The sequence below is a fragment of the Protopterus annectens genome, chromosome 2.part0 (genome assembly GCF_019279795.1).
Source record: "Protopterus annectens isolate FY-2018-M chromosome 2.part0, PAN1.0, whole genome shotgun sequence".
Taxonomy (NCBI): domain Eukaryota; kingdom Metazoa; phylum Chordata; order Ceratodontiformes; family Protopteridae; genus Protopterus; species Protopterus annectens.
The window spans coordinates 1,701,017,271-1,701,036,521 of NC_056728.1; the positions used below are offsets into that span (position 1 = coordinate 1,701,017,271).

Sequence of the window (19,251 nt, forward strand, 5' to 3'; positions counted from 1 at the left end):
GTAGAATGGCCCGCACATGTAGCCTCAGGGTTCATAGCCGGTCTGTGGTCAAGAAAGCTAGGAGCTTCTTTGTGTCTAATCTGGCCCCTATGAAGTCTATAATCTGAGTCGGGGTAAGAGATGACTTCTCTATGTTGATAGTGATCCCCAGCCGGGGAGCTAGATGAAGAAAGTAGTTTCTGGCTGCGCAGAGTAGATGCCTTGTCGGGGCGGTCAGTAGCCAGTCGTCCAGGTATGGGTAGACTTGAATTCCCTGGAGCCTCAGGTGGGCCGCTATCACCGCTAACACTTTGGTGAACACCCTGGGAGCTGTGGTGAGACCAAAGGGAAGGACCCTGAATTGGAAATGACTGGCTCCTAGCCAGAAGCGGAGGAACCTTCTGGATCGCCTGTCCATCAGAATGTGGTAGTACACATCCTTGAGGTCTATAGAGCACATCCAGTCATTCTCCCACAAAAGGGGGAGAATGGATTGAAGGGTGACTATGCGGAACTTCTCTTTGGTTACTGACAGGTTCGGGGGGAGAAGTCGAGGATAGGTCTTAAGTCCCCCATCTTTTTTGGCACCAACAAGAACCTGGAGTAAAACCCCGACCCGCACTGGTCTGGGGGGACGTGTTGGATGGCTCTTTTTTCCAGCAACTGTTGGATTTCTGTTGCTGCGGCCTCCCTCTGATCGGCTGGGACATCGGGGAGGTATCTGGGGCTGCGTGGGTAAAGAGAAAAGGGAATCTGATATCCTCTGGATATAATGCGAAGCACCCAGCGGTCTGTCGTGATGGACTCCCAAGCTGCTAGGTGCTTCGAGAAACGCCCCTCGACTGCCTCCAGAGTGGAGCAGTCGGGCAACCCCTCAGGGGTGTTGCGTGGGTTGGTCCGAGAAGGGTTCTCTGGATCCAAAGTTCTGCGGGCCCCCTCTGCCTCTAGGGCGGCGTCCACCCTGCCCTCCTCTGCCGCGGAAGGGCTGGGAGTCCGGAACGGGACGGGATTGGTGCGACTTCCGGAACCACATCTTCTTCTGTCCCTTTTGGTTTTTGGAGAAGGACCTCTGGGGAGCAGAGAAGCAGACTCCGACGGCAGACATCTTCCCGTCCTTCTCGCTCTGGACCAAGGTATCACGAACAGTTTTGCCAAAAAGGGCAGAACCATCGAAAGGGGCATTAGCGAAAGACGCCTTGAAGGGTTCCACGAAATCACAGTGGCGAAGCCAGGCCTAACGCCTCATGACAAGGCCCGCTCCGCTGGCTCTAGCGGCTCCTTCCGTGGCATGGGACAGTAGCCGCATAGAGGTGTTTGATATGGATCGGAGAGTGGCCATCCGGGTGGAGTGCAATAGCTTGTCCAACGCCGACATGGACTCGGGGGGTGACGCAGCGTACTCTTTGATAAGGTCCCGCTGCAGTCGAAGCACATGTGCCATGTAGTTCAGCGACCTCACAGAGAAGGTAGCCGAACTAAAGACCCGCTTCCCTAAACGGTCCATCGACTGAGACTCCTTGCTCGGGGGATGAACAGAGGGACTCTCCTGAGCTAGTTCCCTCTTGGTGGCCGCCGCCAACAACATGGCATCTACAGAGGGACCCTTACTTCAGTGGGACTTGTCAGAGGGTGGGCTGAGAATTTTGTCCGGGCGCTTGGGGACTGGCTCTACAGTGTCCGGCTCCTTCCACGCCCTGGTAGTAATCAAATCTACCAGGGGGTCGGCCGGAGGGGACACCCAAGAGGTAGACGGGCCTGCTTCAAATGCCTCCAGGAACACGGATTTGTCTGAGGTAGGCTTTCGGGCAGACCACCCCCCCCTTATCCTGAGCATCTCCATGATGTCACCAAATGACACATCTTCAGGGGGTGATCTTGGGGAGCCTTTCCCCTCCTCCAAATCCGTGTCCTCAGTCAAGGACTCGGGGGAGTCCAGGTGCCTCCTTTTGCACTTTCGCTTGTGAGGAACCTCCTCGGGGGGGCTGTCCGAGGAGGTCTCACCAGTCAAGTCTTGTTCCAAAGGAATGACCTGGGACGTCGGAGCAGGCTGTCCCTGGGGCCGGGTGATGGAAGTCAGGCCCAACAGAGAAGGAGTGCAAGGTGGAGCAGTGGCAAGGGCCGGGGGCCTGGAATCTCTCGATAGGGCCCTCTCCACCATTTCGAATGCCGAGGGAGAGCTGCTCTCTCTGGGATCCGAAAGCAGACCCTCACTCGGATCCGACGGACGGATCGGGGCTGGCGCTTAAGCGATCGGATCCGACGGACCAGCATGCTCCGACCTGGACGGAGCCGAAGGCATACCGATACCCCTGGATCCGAAGCTCAGCCCTCGGCTCCAAGAGCTCGGATCCGAAGAAAATGGACCCGACAGACTCGAGGGAAGTGTCGGCGCCGAAGTACCGAGACTATCGGCGCCGACACACCCCCAGCTCCAAGGCTGCCCGGCTCCGAAGACTCCGAGCCCGGGAAGCGGGATGGAGAAGGAGCTATCGGGGCAAAAAAGGGGTCGAGCACCCCCCCGGAGGGGGGGGGAGGCAGGAGCACTCCCATCTGCAGTTGGGCCTGGAGGAATCTTCTCATCATCCGGTCCAAATCTGCATCCATGAGACTTCGGGTTGATCTCGATGAGGCCACCGAGGCGGGACGGGAGTGTCGCCTCGATGACCTCGAAGGAGATCGGGTCTCCTCCTCCTCAGGACCCAGTGAAAAGCACGGGGACCAGATCCGAGACGGAGGAGACCCAGAAGTCCTGGAGGGAGAAGACCGCTTAGCCGGGGGGGGGGGGCCGAAGTGGAGGCCTCGGCCTGCCGCTTGTGGTGTTTCTCCCTCCTTTTCTCTTACTTGGCCTCGCTCTCCTCCGGGCCTAAGGCGGGAGGTTGAGTCCCGGCCGAGGGGAGGGAAGCAGGAGTGGCAGCCGCCGCAGCTGCAGCGGGAGCCACGGGAGGACCGGAGGTAGAAGCCGAATCCGGGGGCAGAAGACTCGCCAGAATCAGCTTAGACCTCCGGTCCTTGAGTACCTTGGGGGTTGAACGCCGCACAACTGGAACAACCAGAAGACAGGTGTTCAACCCCAAGGCACAAGACACACCGAGTGTGGCCATCTGCCGGGGACAGCTTATGGCCACACTCGGTGCACTTAGAAAAGATCGGCTTTGGGGCCTCAGCCATTTAACTAAAAGTGAAACCACACACATTAGGCCCCAAACACACACACACACAACTCTAATGGAACCACGAAGGAAGGGGGAGGTAAACGACAAAAAATATAAAGTTAAACTATAGAGGGTTTATACAAAAAGGGACCTGGGAACACTCACAACCAAACACTGAAGAAAAGAGAAGAAAAGGTACATTTTTTCTCACAAAAAAGTCTCTAACGCCTGGAACTCTAGATCAACTGCTGTTGGTTAACCGCGGCAAACTAGATCCGAGGTCAGTCAGGGTTGGCAGGGGATTATGGGTAGAGAGAGGAGCTTGGAGCTCGGATCTAAAGCTGTTGAAAACTGCCGGGTCGGATCCGATTCCCATAGGTTGCTGCACAAATGAAGTTAACTACTTCAGATTGAGCTTTAACAGAAAAGTAAACTAGTCCAGAGGTGAACAACTCACACAAATAAGAAAGAACAGTAGAAACACTCACTGAAAGGGGTACATTTGTTCTTTTTGCAACACAAAAAAATATATTTTTATTTAGCTGTAGAAGATTTTCTGGTAGCAGGTTTTCTAGCTTCCAGTAAAAAATTAAAGCACATCCTCAGAAAAAATGGTGCCTAAAAGGCTGTCTGGGTCAAAAGGGAGTCAATATGTCAACAAGATTTGTTTCCTGTCCTTCATAATCTTTTGGAGCACTGCTGGCTGAAGAGAAGGAAAGGAAGGTATAGAGGAATCTCCCTTTCCATGAAAAGGAATTTCCATCTTCCATGTCAGTGGGTTTGGGTTCCTGGAGCAGAACTGATCAGTTGCCTTTTCTAGTGGGAGACAAAAAGGCCTATCTGCGGAGTACCCCATTGACAAATAATGTTCGGAAAGATCTCCCTGTTTAACATCCACTCATGAGGATTAGCCCTGGATCTGCTCAAGGTATCTGCCAATTAATTCCATTCTGAGGGAATGTAAACTTCTTGGAGAGCAAGACTAAGCTGGACTGCAATCTCTAAAACCATTAAAGCTAGTCTGCAAAGGTGATAAGACTCAGTTCCTCTTTGCTGGTTAATGTTTCACATGACTGAGTGCTATCCATGAATATCATGAGAGAGCCTGGAGACCAGAGATAATTCACTGACTGAAGGGCCAGAATCCAGGCTTTCATTTCCTTGACGTTTACGTGATCTTTTCTGCCCATGTAAGACCAAACCCACTGGACCATGATATTGTTGGAACAAGCTCCCCCAATGCCAGGTCTGAAGTATCCATGTACAGCTCCTGAACTTGGGAAGGAACCAGAAATGGAACCCCTGGATTGAGGGAAATCTGATTGATCCACCAAAGTATCTCTTTCCAGATCTAAGGCAAGACAGGAAATCTGGAAGTCTAATGGGTGGCAATGCTGGAGCCATATAGACTTGAGGTACCACTGCAACCGCCTCATGAGGAGTCTGGCAAATGGAATCATGGGAATACTGGATGCTAAGAACCCCAGGACTTTCAAATCCTCTCTTGCTTGAGGCTGCCTGCAAGGGAAAATGTCTTTGGAACAACTCTGTCAAAAACAGAATCTTGTCTGTAGGAAGGAAGGCTCTCATAGATAGTGTTGCCTTGCAAGCTCAGAAAATCTGATCTTGAGATGGGGTCAAGACAGATTTCATTAGATTTAGAATGAATCTTAGACAGTGAAGATGATTTACAATGAAACCCAAATCTCTACGAAGAGAAACCAGAGAAGGAGGTTGAAGATGCAGGTCATCCAGATAAGGGACTATTTGAATGCAATGTAATCTGCAAAAATCTATGATAGGAGCTAGACACTTGCTAAATACCTTTAGGGCTGCAGAGAGACCAAAGTATAAAGCAGAAAACTGAAAATGAGATGAAGACACAGCTAAATCTCAAGAAGTTTCTCAAAAGAGGATGACTAGAAATGTGAAGATAAGCATCCTTCAAATTCAGGGTCATGTCCAAGGACTTTAATAAGGATCATAGGGAACAGGAACTGAAGAGTTAGCATTTTGAAACTTGGTACAATAAGAAAGGTGTTGAGGAGGGATAGTTCTGTGATGGGTCTCAGGGATCCCTCTTTTCTGGGAACTAAGAAAATTCTGGAGTGAAATTCTCTGCAGTACTGAGACGGGCAACTGGCTGAATAGTTCCGTGACTCGAAAGATCCTGCAGAAGTGGAGGCAGAAGAGATAACTGTTTTTTAGGAGACTGAGGCATTCTTGAGAAAGGGTGAACATATTTCCAAGAAATTCTGTACCCTTTTCCTATAATGGAAAGAACCCAATTGTCTTTGGTGATTTCCTTCCAAATGGGAAGGGAAACAGGCTTTGGGACAGGGGAATCTGAGGTGAAAGGGAGGAGGGTAAAGGGTAAGAATCAAATGGAAGTGGGTTTGTCCAGAAAGGAAGGCTTTTGGCCCTTGTGATATTGCCCTGATTTATCTTGAAATCTCCCCTTATTAGCTTTGATGTTTTTGGGGTTGCTTTTACTGTCTTCTAACAAAAGGACCTGTTTTTGAATGATAAGTCCTCTGGAACTTAGGGACATGGGAAAAGAAAATTTGTTTCAAATCTTGCAACACTTTCCCCTTATCCTGCAGGGGGTTTAACAGATTTAGCAGCAGCAGATTCAAACAAATAATATCTGTCCAAAGGAGAATCCAACAATTTGCCCTCAATATTTTTTGGTAGGGATTGAAGTCTTAGCCAAGATTGAAGTCTTAGCCAAGAGTACCTATGCAGAACTAACCCAGATACAGCCACTCAGGAAGATGCATCTACAGCATCATAACTGCACTTGATAGAGTGTATGGCCATTTGAGAAGCAGAATTAAGCAAAGATAAGGCACAGGACTTGTTTTCAGATTCAGACATACAACTGAGTACTTCTCTCAGATTAGAAAGATGAGATTACAGGTATCTTGTCATATGGGTTTGATAGTTAATAGCCCTACAGGCCAAGGTGGCAGAAGTATGCACTTTCATGCCATACATGTCCATGGCCCTACTATCTTTACCTGAAGGCAAGACAAAAGCGGATGGCACCAGTTTTGTGGGATTGTCTAAAGAGAGAGTGAAATCACAGAAGTATCAGAAGGGTTTTGATAAAAAAAATTTTAGCTGAAAGCACTGAGGAGGCTTCACAGGCATAAGCGCTCTGAAGAGCCCTTCTGTAAAGTCTTGCTATTCATTTTTTTGAGGATCCCTTTCTAACCGAGTGAGAAAGACTGTTTTGCCTTCTGCCCTTTTTTTTTTTTTTTGGCTTGGATGTCTGCCTGAATGAACCTCGGAGGAAGTGTGCCCTGATGAATTTTAATTAAGGAACTGAGTACTACTTTTCTGACAAGAATCAAAGGGATATCCTAGGTCCCGCAGAAATAAACAACCTAGGTTTCCCCTTCTCATCTGTAACAAAGGCCAGAACAGCCCTAGCAGATATGTGAATGACGGTCATCAAATCAGGGTCAGTGTAGAAACTGTACAGTCCAAGGCCTCATCATTGGATACAGCGAAGTCTGGAAAGGGCAGCTGGAGCCTCTGGTATACATTTTTTGAACAACTTCTTAGGAAGTGTTTTGATGTCATGGCGGGAAGACTCAGCCACCATTATGTCTGGTGCGAGCTTCTTTTGTCTTTGGTTCTCAAAGTAAACAGAGAAAGATGGCTCTGAAGGGTGTTCAGGGCAAAAGACTGACAGACTGTACATTCCCTACGAATGTGTTCAACATAAATACAAAACAAACACTTGTGATTATCCCTATGTGGAATCTGCCTCCCACCTTCATATTTTCTCTTTCTGGATAACATATACAAAAATTATAAAAGACAATATCTGGGCTGGATATATGGCTATCCTTAGCAGGATATCTCACTTGTAAGGAATACTGCAATAGTGATCTTGGAAAGACATGATGAGCTTTTTGTAAGCACTCATCCAACATATAGTACAGGCAACAAAGCAGGAGTGTTCTCCATTGTAGAGCTGTGCAAGCAAAATATAACAACCAATAAGATTAAGATACAACCACTTTAATGGCAAACATTTTAAACACCTTTATTAATATATCACTTAAGACATAGGCACACATACATTTATAGAAAAAACATTTTTTTCCCATTTTCACACATTATACATTATATCTTCTCTTTCTTTATAACAACTGTCTTTCAGTCCAACATAACACATATCCCTCAATTCCTACCTTACCTTACACCTCACTCCTCCTCCTGAACATTAGTCTGTTTTGTATTGTTCCCACAAATTCCATTTATTTCTGTATAATATGCTCTCTCTCGTTTCTAAATATCATTTCTTTTAGCTATTTTATCTCTTTTACAATTATCAATACTTCTAATACAGTTGGTTTAGATTCTGATTTTCATTTTCTAGAATTTGTTTTTTGCCAGCTAAAAGAATTAAATGTAATACGGCCCTACTATATTTAGGCAATTCAGATCCAGTGTTCCAGTTCAAAAGACTAATTTCCTTAGTTACAGCCATTTACTCCTCCAATAATTCTGACAGAATATGCTGCAGGGAATTTTTTTTAAAGCTGTCAACTCATTATACTCCCCAAAACATTTTCCAAATTACCTTTCCTTTTCATCACACCTCTAACATTTGTTGTCAGTCTTAGGAAATGTTCTTTGAAGCCTGCTTGAGGTACAAAAACACTTATGCAAACACTTTCAAGCAACATTCCTAAATCTTCTGTATTTTGTTGCATACGTGGGAGCCATACATATCAACTCCCATCGTTCCCTTGTAAATTCCTTTTTCAGTCTTTCTTCCCAATCTTTTCTAACCTCATCAGATTGATTCTTATAGTTACCATGCAGTACTTTATACAACATACTAATTACCCCTTTTAACAGCAGCTTCTGTACTAGATTCAATTAAAAAATCTACCACAGCAGGATCTTTCACTTAGGGCTACCCTGTCTCTTTCTCTTTGCATATACCCTAATACGAGCCCCTGGTACAGAAAGCAGTCTATAACCTGCAGTCCAAACTTCTTCTTGGCCTCAACCCACTTAAACTCTTTCCCTCTTTAGTTATTTGCTCCCAATACATTGGTTCATTTCCCAGTTTTCTCCAGTAAACTCCAGCCCCTTCCTGACTATTTTCTCTACTCCTACTTGATGTCATCTCTATTGGCAAAATCTCCTTTATCCATTCAAATGTAGCTTATTTATTAGAATACTTTCTGCAACTTTATGAATATAGTCTTCTGTATGGTGGTTCTTATTCTCTTTGAGGATATGCATCCAAAACGCTATTCTCTCCTTTATTCTTGAACTCCCCCCGCTGCTTCATCACCACTCCTTTCCACTTTATTTCTGCTTCTGTTATGTATATGACCTTTAACTGTGTAGCTCTAAAATATCAATTTAAATCAGGTAATATTTGACCACCTTGTTCTATTGGCAAGATCAACTTATCCCACTTAACTCTTGCTTTCTTTCTCTCCCAGATAAATCCCTTCAACTCTTTATTATTGTCCACAACTTTCTCCATGGCTGATAAAAAGTATGTCTGGCCTGCATATAAAACTAAAGAGACTAAAAAATAATCACTGCTTGTATCTTACTATCAATATCCATAAATAAAAACTTCCAGACTCCCAGTTTTTATATTATATTTTGTTTAGTCTTCCCATATATATTTAGCTACCATGACAGAAGCCTTTAATGGCATCTTATGTCCCCATAAACATGGGTATTTCAGGAACCAAGTCATGAGTAGGCACATAATTTATGTCTATATCCTTTGTTTTATCTTCATTATTTTTATATCCTGAATAGACCTGAAAAGGTCTCAAAATGTTCCACACCACAGATATGTCCTTTTCTGGATTTATCAAGTACAGAATAATATAATTTTCAAATAAAGCCAACTTTCTTGATTACCATACCAACTGTATCCTTGAATTTCTGAGGCCCTTATTTTCTTTGCAAGTAGCTCTAAACATAAAGCAATAACAAAGGGAAAGAGGGCACCCCTGCCTGGTTCATCTGTTCAAACACAACTTATCTAAGAGAAACCCCTCACACTTTAATTCTTACCTCTAATTCTCTATATATCCTCCTAATTAACCTTATTATTGTATCAAGGAATCCAAATGCTTCAACTGCCCTACTCATAAAATCACATCTTTCTCTGACAAATGTTTCTCTGCATCAAGACACACCCACAACAGGGTTTTTTCCTGTATTCTCCACCCCTCAGATCATCGATGTGCTATTAATGTTATCAAATGTCTGCATCTCTCCACAAAAATGATATTGATCCATATCTATCAATTTGGCAACACATTTGCCATTCTTTTAGCTAGAATAGACAAAAACACTTAATAATCATGGTTTAAAACTGAAATGGGTCTATATGTGGCTTTGTCTGATGGTATTTCCCCTTTTTGGGGTAATATAGCCACCACAGCTTTCTATCAAGACACTGGCAATTCACTTCCTTTTAAAATATCTTCCAGATTTCTATCACGCTCTTTCCTCCTAGCTTCAAAACTTCCACAGAAATACCACTTGTTCAAGTAGATTTTCCTGCAGATTGATTGTACATCACCATTTTTATGTAATCACCTCCTGCCTTAACTATTAGTTTTTGAGTCTCATCTTCCTCTAATCTTGGCATAATTAAGTCTTCCACAAATATTCTGATTTGTGCTCTACTTGTTTTCCATACTGCTCTGCTTCATACAAATTTTCCTAAAATTTCCAAAATATCTCTAATACCATTATGGATTCTCTGGTTATTTTTTCTTGCCATAGGCTCCCTAAGTTTTGGCAACAACACTTTCCACTTTGTGTTGCCTAAGTCATAAGTTTTTGTGCCCTGGAGTTATCAAAAAATAGTTGCTTAAATGTAATCTTTCTAAACTTATGCATATTATTCAAATATTCCCTTATTGTCTGTTTAACATTTAGCAGTTGTTTCCCTTATCACTCTGTGAAATTCCTCTTTTTCTGCAACACCTTGTCATAACTTCTAAATAATTCCTATTACTTCTTAATCATCTCTCTTTCTCTTTTATTTCTATCCCATTTTAACCTCTATTTTCATTGTATTCCACTCACTAGCTATTCCTTCTGAAGAAATTAATATATTCCACAATAACTCTTGAATAATTTCCACTACCCATTCCTTAAATTTCTTTCTTTTCAACAGGTAGATGGGAGAGCACCAGTGTCTCATTTTTACTTCATTACCCTGCATTTTTGTCTTAGTTTTTATCAGAGCATGACCTGAAATGGTTATTGATGTGTGTAGAAGCTTTCAATTAAATGCACATCTTCTGTGAAATACAATTTCAACCATGTCTAGGCCAGTTATCATACCTTGGGGAATAATATGTAAATTATATCAGAGTTCATAATACTGAATTTAACCAAATATTTTCATATATTTCTTCAGAAATCTACCCTCTTTTGTTACTGCTTTCCCTTCTAGGCTCTCCTGATTCATCCCCACTGTTGCAAATTAAGTGCAAATTAAGTTCCAATCCCCACCTGTAAGTAATATTCCCTGCCAAAAGTTGATTATTTCTTCTGAAATTTTCTTAAGGTCTATAATAGCATTTTTTGGTGGAACATAAATACATGCCAACATAATAGGCCACTCTTGGCAGTAGCTCCTTACTACCATACAGTTACCATTATTGTCTTTTTTTCACTTCTATCACTATTGTAGGCCCTGTACCAATCAGTATTATTCCCCCTTTTCCTTTTTGCCAATATTCTGCTGAATCTCCACTCTAAAATCCATTCTTTGTAAAATGTACTTGCTATTTCTATCCAAATGTGCCTCCTTTACCATTGCTATTTGCACTTTGCATTTTTAAATAGTTCAGTACTCATTCCTTTTTGTCTATACTTGTAAGGCCATTTACATTTCAAGATACTATGGTTAGAGTTAGCCATTATGATAAAAATCAATTGTTCCTACTTATACACGACAGCTTTTTTAATGTGCATTTCTAGCTTCTGTCTTACAAGTACACTCTAATGTTTGGCAGAATGGTGTTTTGCACAGTTGTTTCTTCTCATATCCATTTGAACCTATGTCACACTTCAATACTTTTTGTTTAATGAAAACATTCAAACAAAAATCTAAATACATATTCAGAACACATAATCCCCTATAAACTTAGAATAAACACAAAAACAATGTGCATTTTAATAATTGAAGTTTAACCCTCCAGATGTGAACTGCCCTAAATCCATAGCTGCAGACACAGGTACAATACAATCTAAAATTAAGGTTACCTATGCTAAAATGCCTTCAGAAAACATTAATTTATAGACCTAAAAAGTACTCTGGCTATATCTATGCTCTGTTCTACTGAATGCTTTAAAGTATTACAGCTGCTGGGGTGAATACTATCTTTTATTTACTTCTCACAATTTCAAACTTTATTTTCACTGAACTGCCTGTCATTGTACCTTTAATTTTTGCATTTCCCTTCACATCAAATGTTCAGAACTTTGAAGGTTAATTGCTTGCAAGTACAGACATCTTTTCTCCATGCAGAAGTAGTCAGCAATGTAAAACAAAAACCGCTAACAACTTGCAGATGTCTGAATCTTTGTAAATTTCACTTGGAACAGAATATATGGAATTGCCTGGACTAAATGACTTCAATTGCAGAGGTCTAGTGTGCTACTGGGGAAAAAAGGCTAATATCTTTGCTGATGAAAACAATTAGCATTTTTCATGCTTTTCCTCATTCTGTCTTATCATTCAAGCATATTTATTTACAAAATAATTTGTTCATAGCTTAAACCAAGGACTTTAATCTGGATGTCCACCCTTGTAAAAACAAGGGAAATTATCATCTTAGCTCTACATAAAATATAATCAATACACTTAACAACCCACCCCACCCCACCCCAGGAGACATGATCACAGCATTATACTTAAATTTGCTTATTTTTGGTCTTTCTTCTCATTTACACTGTAAAATCTGTATATTTTACAAATAGAAACACACTTGTTTACTTTAATATATTTAACATATACAACAGACACTGAAAAGACTACCCCACACATTTGAAATACTCCTGACTGCACACTACACAAAACTGTTTTACAATATAGCATGCAGTTTATATCATGACATGGTTTATGCAAATACTAATAAGAAAGGAAAATGTTTTACTTAGTTATTTTTTCTCCTATAGTGCCCTTCTGAATATTAAAGACATAATGTGGGGTAAATGCTTTATAGTCTCCCAATAGTTTAACAAAATCAACAAACATCCAGTCTTTTCTCGGGCACTTTTATTTACAAAGCTATATTTCATCAGTGTGACTGATGTTTTATAATCTCAGATTTATTCACCAATTTCAGTGTTGCTGATCTTCTTCCCGATCACTTCCCTCTTCCAACACTAGACTCTGATTTGGGTACAAGGTACTCCTGACTCTTCTAGATATTTATTATGCTCTGTCTCGGTCTCTCAAGCATTTTCCTTTGGAACACTGGAAAAGGTTTGACTGCCAAAGTCTCTCTATGATCTTTACTGTCGGAAGAATGAGAAGCAGAGTCCCCTTCTGCTTGCTCGGTCACTTTTTGATACATACATTTTATTTTCTCCTTAGCCTGTTCTGCATCAAAAATGCCTTTAATCCTCCAGAAAAAAATACCTTGAAGACAGCTAGATCCAGCAGCTTGAATCTCACACCTGCCTCTTGACATTCCCTGACTGCTGGGATAAATTTGCTTATCTTCTGCCTGATGTACACTGAATAATAATTTTCCACAAATACTCTTCTGCCTCAAATTTTTAATACTTTGCCCTTCTGCCATACTTTTGTCAGAATCAACTCTTTCTGCTAGTATAATTACATCTTTACTAATACAGATCTTTGCCACTTTCTCACAGTCAGGTGCCATTTCATTTAACAAATCCTGCTGTGGAACACCAGTCCAGCTGCTTATTGTGCTTTCATAAAATTAATACAGTCTGCTCCTTTGAGTTGCACTGGTAAAACAGAAAATTTCAGGTTTTCTCTGTGTGTGCTATCTTCTAATTCTACTATGTTTTGAAACAGTTCTCCTTCAGAAGCCTCATACTCAGACAGCTTTTTATTCATTTCATCCTCTGATTTTTCTGCAGTTTCATCAGAACAGCTAAAGTTTATTTTATTTTTTCCAGCCTTTTGTTATTTGAGTCGATAGGTTCCTTTAATGTTTTATTTACTTTGATCACATTTGAGTACATTTGATTTATTTTTCCTCTAAATTACTGAAAGTCATCTCTTGAATCAAAGCTGAAGCCTAAACTGCTTTTTGCTGAACAACTGCAGGATCCTTCCTAGGCAGTCTTTTCTCTTCAACTCTTCTGGGTGATTATTTACAGGTTTTCCAAACTTCCTTTTTGCTGACACCCAGGCAGTGTACTTCCTAGCCAGTCAATTAACCCCCCCCCAAAAAAAAAAGTTTCAATGGCAGTCCTTTTTCGCAGTTTCTATTTTCTCACTGACAGAAGTGAAGTTAAGCTGCTGATCAGTATGCAGCCATATGCAGCCAGCTTGGAACCCTTAATAGCAAACTTTGAGGCAGCAGTGTAGCTAGGGTGGGGCGAGAAGAGCAAATGCCCCATATGCAAAGCTTTTTTGGGGGGGGCACGATCATCCATCTATCCTCCCAATCGCTCTTTAGGGCAACACTGGCTTTTAAAAGCTGGTACTGCATTTTCGGTCAAACCTGAGCTCTGTAGCACTGTGTGAGTTCTAAACAGCAGCAGTTTGCTACTATTTAAAAGTTAAAAACAACTTTTTTAAAAATTAAAACCTGAATGCTGTACTATTTTGTGCAGGGTATAAAATACAGCAACTGTCTGTTACATTTCTGTAGCAAGCAGTTTGCTACAGTTTAAAAGAAGATTTTTTTTGTTTACTAACATGAGGAAGAAGGGGTTGGGGGCAGGGCAAAGAAATGGGACATGGATGGCTTGGTGGGTGGGGTGCATGTCCAGAATCTGGCCACCTGATGGGTGTACCAGTAGAAGGATCAGCCTTGTGGAGTGCTAGCTCATGGGGCCAGCACAGGGATGGTTTGAGCCAGCTATGCTTCTGCTAAGAGGTGTGTATATACACCTGTACCATAAACTCAATTTGTATTCCACTAAAGCTGTCAGTGTTAACATTTTGAAGAGTTTAAAGAAATAATGGGGTATGGTGACATCTTAAAAGCAAAGGAAAGATACATTTTGCTGTGTAGTATCACTAAACATCAAGGTTTATGTTAAAATGAAGTTCTGACAAATGAATAACAGTTAAAAGAATTTTGAAAGTGCACAACAAAAAGATAGTTTAAACACAGCAAACATACATCTTTAATCAATCAAAGCAAGTATTTCTACACTCTTGTTAATTTCATCTATCTCAGCATTAAAAAGTTACCACTCAAACACCATGACCATGCACGTCAAAATCATTTTTCAAATATTTTCTTAGTCATTCCCCAGCTGACAGACTGTTCTGCTCCTTTCTGAATGTTTATGGGATCATGCAGATTGAATTTTCAACACTTGTTATGCTAATAGATAACATTCCTAAAACAACTTTATTAGTGCTACAAGAAGGCAACACTAACAATAAGAAAGAAAAGACTGTCATAATGGAGTACAACATTAGGCAGAATGTACCTGTAGTGCACATCCTCTTGCAACAGCCTCATCAGCATTCAGTGTGAAACTAGCATCTTTATAGAAGAAGTTTATAATCTGTTCCTTCACAGCGGGGATTCGAGTTGCTCCTCCAACAAGCTCCACAGCATAAATGTCCTCACACTGCAGTTCTGCATCAACAGATAAAAATAAAAGTGTGTGCATTTTTTACTCACCTTACAAGTAGCTATACTACCCCCCTCATTTGTCAAAGTTACATACAAAGAGGGTGCACATGACTCTCCTTAAAAAATCATGCCATAAGGAGTTGTTTAAAACCACACTGTTATATGTAAGCCTCTTCTACAATAGCAATCTGAAACTTGCATGGATGCAGAATTACTACCGTTATACATTTTCAGGTTTTATACTGTGGTGGAAACGTTCAAAACCCAAGGCCTGTTTGACGTGAGCAAGAAAATGAAGCATAATTGGAAAAACAGTGTCATGTACAGAAAAGTCCGACATTGTCAGCTTGGATGTAAATTTTTGTTAATCTGAAAGTTTTGAGAGTATAATGCAGGAGGTAGTGTAGAACAAAGTCTTACATAACTGTGTGTGTGTGTGTGTGTGTGTGTGTGTGTGTGTGTGTGTGTGTGTGTGTGTGTGTGTGTGTGTGTGTGTGTGTGTGTGTGTGTGTGTGTGTGTGTGTGGGCGCAGTGTTCAACCAATAGATTTTATGACTTTGTTCTCCATAAAGAAATGTGAACCATTATATGCTTTTTTATTAATTAGTGAAGTACACTTAAGAACTTGATAAGAAAAATATGTATGAAGACCTTGTTCAAAAAAATTTAAGCAGTTAGTAGAAAAACTTGAAAAATGTGATCTGACCTTGCTCCAAAGGATGAACATGACATGATGAGATGTGAATTAGAAACAACATTAAGCAACATGGACTGGTGAATCTATATGCTTGAAACAAACTGTCCTTCCAACAATTCACATAATAAAAGACAGTACGTTACATATTTGATATTTATTTAAATACATTTGTAAAATATATCTCGTGAGCAGTGTCATAAAAGCAATGTATTAATAATGGACTTTGGTGTCCCCTATTTAAATGAAATGAAATGTAAGCACTGAAAATTGTATATCACCTGCCATTCAGTTTACAACAAGGCCTGTCTGTAATGATGTTACATTTTATGACTGTATCTGGAAGACTCCATCCATCCACAACCCCTTTTTCTCATTTTTGCACTTGGGGTTGGGGTGTCACTTCAACAGTGACAATCTAGAGCCTAGGATTACACTGCCGGGTGGCTAGCCTTGCTGCAGTAATTCTTCCACACCACACGCTCGCATGCACTCTCAGACCTATGGTCAATTCCAATCAACCTATTGCATGTCTTTGGAATGTGGGAGGAAACCGAAGCACCTACAGGAAAGCCACGCGAGCATAGGAAGGACAAGCAGACTTCGCACAGAAGGCGCCCCAGCTGAGGATCAAATTTGAAACTTTGTGCTGCATGGCGATAACACTATCCACTGTGCCACCCTTCTCTTGTACCTAAAAGTGCATTCTGCTTGCTTCATGGCCTGCAAGTAAGTTAATTCTAGTATGACATCCTGCATACTGCAATTTACTACAGGTTCATTCTGCATTTCAGTCAAGGTTTTGTAATATGCCCAAAGATCTCAGCAAATAATGTGCCTACAATCTCAGACATAGATTTATAATTACATATGGTATACACCCTTTTGGATGTAATTTAAAGCTAAAGCATGTATTCTTAAATTATTTATCCTGTCAATTAAGGAGTCATTCTGTCAATTAAATATTAAAAAATGTGCCGTACATGGTGATGTATGGTAGGAACTTTTCAGCAAAGCTAACATTTCAGATATTCCACAGGGTGGGAAGAAAACTACCTGTACTTAGGGTGCACCAAAACAGCCAAAAAAAGTAGTTCCAGAATTACTTACTCAAAACTTAAAGTATGAAAAATTAAGATTTCTAAAAATGTAGTTATTGGTTAATGCACAGTTGATAAATGAAAAACATACACAAGTTCTTATAAATTTGGTCTGCTCTGGAAGCTGTGCAGTGTCCATCCCAGATACAGATTAAACTATATGTCTCTGTCTGGTCTCTTTTTTTACCTTGATAAAGTACTGTTATGTTAGGTACTAACCATAAGTGCAGTTGTTCTCGTAGCTTCACTGTTGCAGTGACTTTGGGAATTCCTGCCTTGTAGATGCAAGACTTTTTCACCTACCCCCACAGCCTGGCAGACACCCTCCTAACCCTATGAAGGACTGATAGCCAACACCATCTTTAAATCTTTCTCATACCTTTCTACAGACATCCTCTCTCCAGGCTAGTCAGGAGTATGATCTGCCAGATATGTCCACAGACCATAAGAGGGGAAGTAGAAATGGGGATATAACCAAGAGTGGGAGAAGGACAGAGATGAAAGGGTACCCACACTAACCCAGGAGAAAGGAAGGAAAGGGGCAGGTGGGTGGGAACTGGTACTGCAACAACGAAGCTACCTGAACATTTATATTTATGTGAAGTAACTAACATAACTGTAATATGCTCTTTGTTTTTTTTTTCAATGTTGCAGTAATAACTCTTGGGAAGTCTCCCAGAGCTAAAGAGAAATGGAAGCTTAGTCAGAGGTTGGACCAGTTGAAATTAGGGGAAGATTAAGGCAAACTGTGCCCTGACTCTGGAAGCAGTTCTTAAGTTATAATGCTTGGAGAAGGTGTGGAGAGAAGTCCAAATGGATGCCTCCAAGATGATGTGAGTGGGAACTCTTCTGGAAGGGGGAAGTAGCAAGCAATGCCCTAGTGGAGTATACACAAAAATACAGGAGATACCACCTTCCCCCGCTGGTAATCAGAATCCTGTTAACAGAAGCCAGTGACTCCAGATCAGTTTGACACTTGCAGCTGCTTGGTCTGAGAAGATGTCAGCTCTGCACTAGGTATGATGACCTTAGTAGTCTCAACAGAGGCCTCATCAGCAAGGGATGTCATCTGTGGGGGCTGCAAAAGTGGCTTAGCTCCTTTAACAGTCTAGAACCTGGGAGGTCTGTCAGAAACAAAGATTAGGTCATCAGCTCCTCTAGTGCTCCTACCTTCAGGATGCTTCTCCTTCCTTTTTTTTTTCCTGGAGAGTTCTATGGAAGGACTGACTGACACCACAGTTAACACAATCTTTCCTGCTCTAAAAGTCTCTGCAAATAGTCGGCCTTAAGCTTGATAAGTAAAGTACACACACTGGGAACACCTGGCATGCTCCAGACCTAGGCAAAACCAAAACAGAAAGTAGACATCATACCCCTCAACTTTACAAAATTCCTCGGTATTTTCCAGTTTGGGGCTCAAAACAAGAGGGTGCCACAAATTCCTGATAGGCCCCTTTAAATCCTTATTTCATTTTCAGGCTTCAAAAAAATAATAAAAGTAGCCAAGGTAAGTTTGAGTGAGTGCGTATATGAGTGTACGAATATATGCGTTAGTTAAATTGAAGGCTCGTTTCTCTGTATGAGAAAGCATGTGTGTATGGAATTTAAAGTAGGTGTTCGTATGAGAGATAAGTGTGTGTGTTACTGTGTGAGAAAGTAGGTGTGTGTGAGTGTATGGCTGTGTGAGACCACAGAAATGGTAGATGTGTGTGTCTGTGAGAGAGAGACAGAGAGCGCAATCAGACAGAAGGTGTGTGACAGTAGCAGTAATAATTTTTCATAATGGCATCTAGTATCAGTACACAAGTACTGTGCAGTTTGTAATGTGCATATTCATCCGGTCACTGTATTTAGTTTTCTTTATTTCATAAGAAAAGCTGGTGATATTAATGTGTACTGGTAAAGAACAAAGCACTCATTTATTCGCTCATCTCACCTTCAGTACTTAACCCTGTTTTGCAGTGATTCCGTAAGTGGTTGTGTATCTCAAAACCGAACATAATTTTCCCCCACAAACAGCATACTGAATCAACAAAGACAGAATTAGCACCAACCCGCCAAAATCAAGGAGCAACCCTCATCGCTGCCCAAACCTCCTGTTTACTTGAGTCTTGTTGCTGCTGATGTTACTTAGTCTCTCTGCCTGGTTGCCACTGAACTGTGCTAGATAGTTAATACATCACGCAGTATCACCAAATGTTGCCTAAATTCTTCGGTAACTGAAATATATACCCTCCGTACTTCACAAACCAGTTAACCTCTTATAGCTATGCAGAATCACTCAGGGACACCTTTTAAACTAGTAATGTGTGTGTGCTTGTGTATAAGAGAGAGAGAGAGCAGAAACAAGGTATATGTGGCTATGATTTTTAATTGTCGGAGGTTGAGAAACATATTGGTAAGCACTGTAGACAGAAAAGTGCATCATCACAAACTTCTATAAAAAGGACTATAACATCTGCTGAACAGACCACTGGCTTTAAACTTTTCAAAGACAAAAAATACAG

At 41.4% G+C, this 19,251-nt stretch overlaps 1 protein-coding gene across 1 annotated transcript in view; it reads right to left on the reverse strand.

Moving 5' to 3' along the window:
* The window catches only part of HSPA4L (heat shock protein family A (Hsp70) member 4 like), a 2,148,355-nt gene that overhangs the window by 1,178,880 nt on the left and 950,224 nt on the right, over window positions 1-19,251 (reverse strand). Inside the window, exon 9 of the mRNA XM_044061754.1 lies at window positions 14,802-14,953. Within this exon, the coding sequence (XP_043917689.1) occupies window positions 14,802-14,953 (152 nt within the window). The remainder of the gene's footprint in view (window positions 1-14,801; window positions 14,954-19,251) is intronic.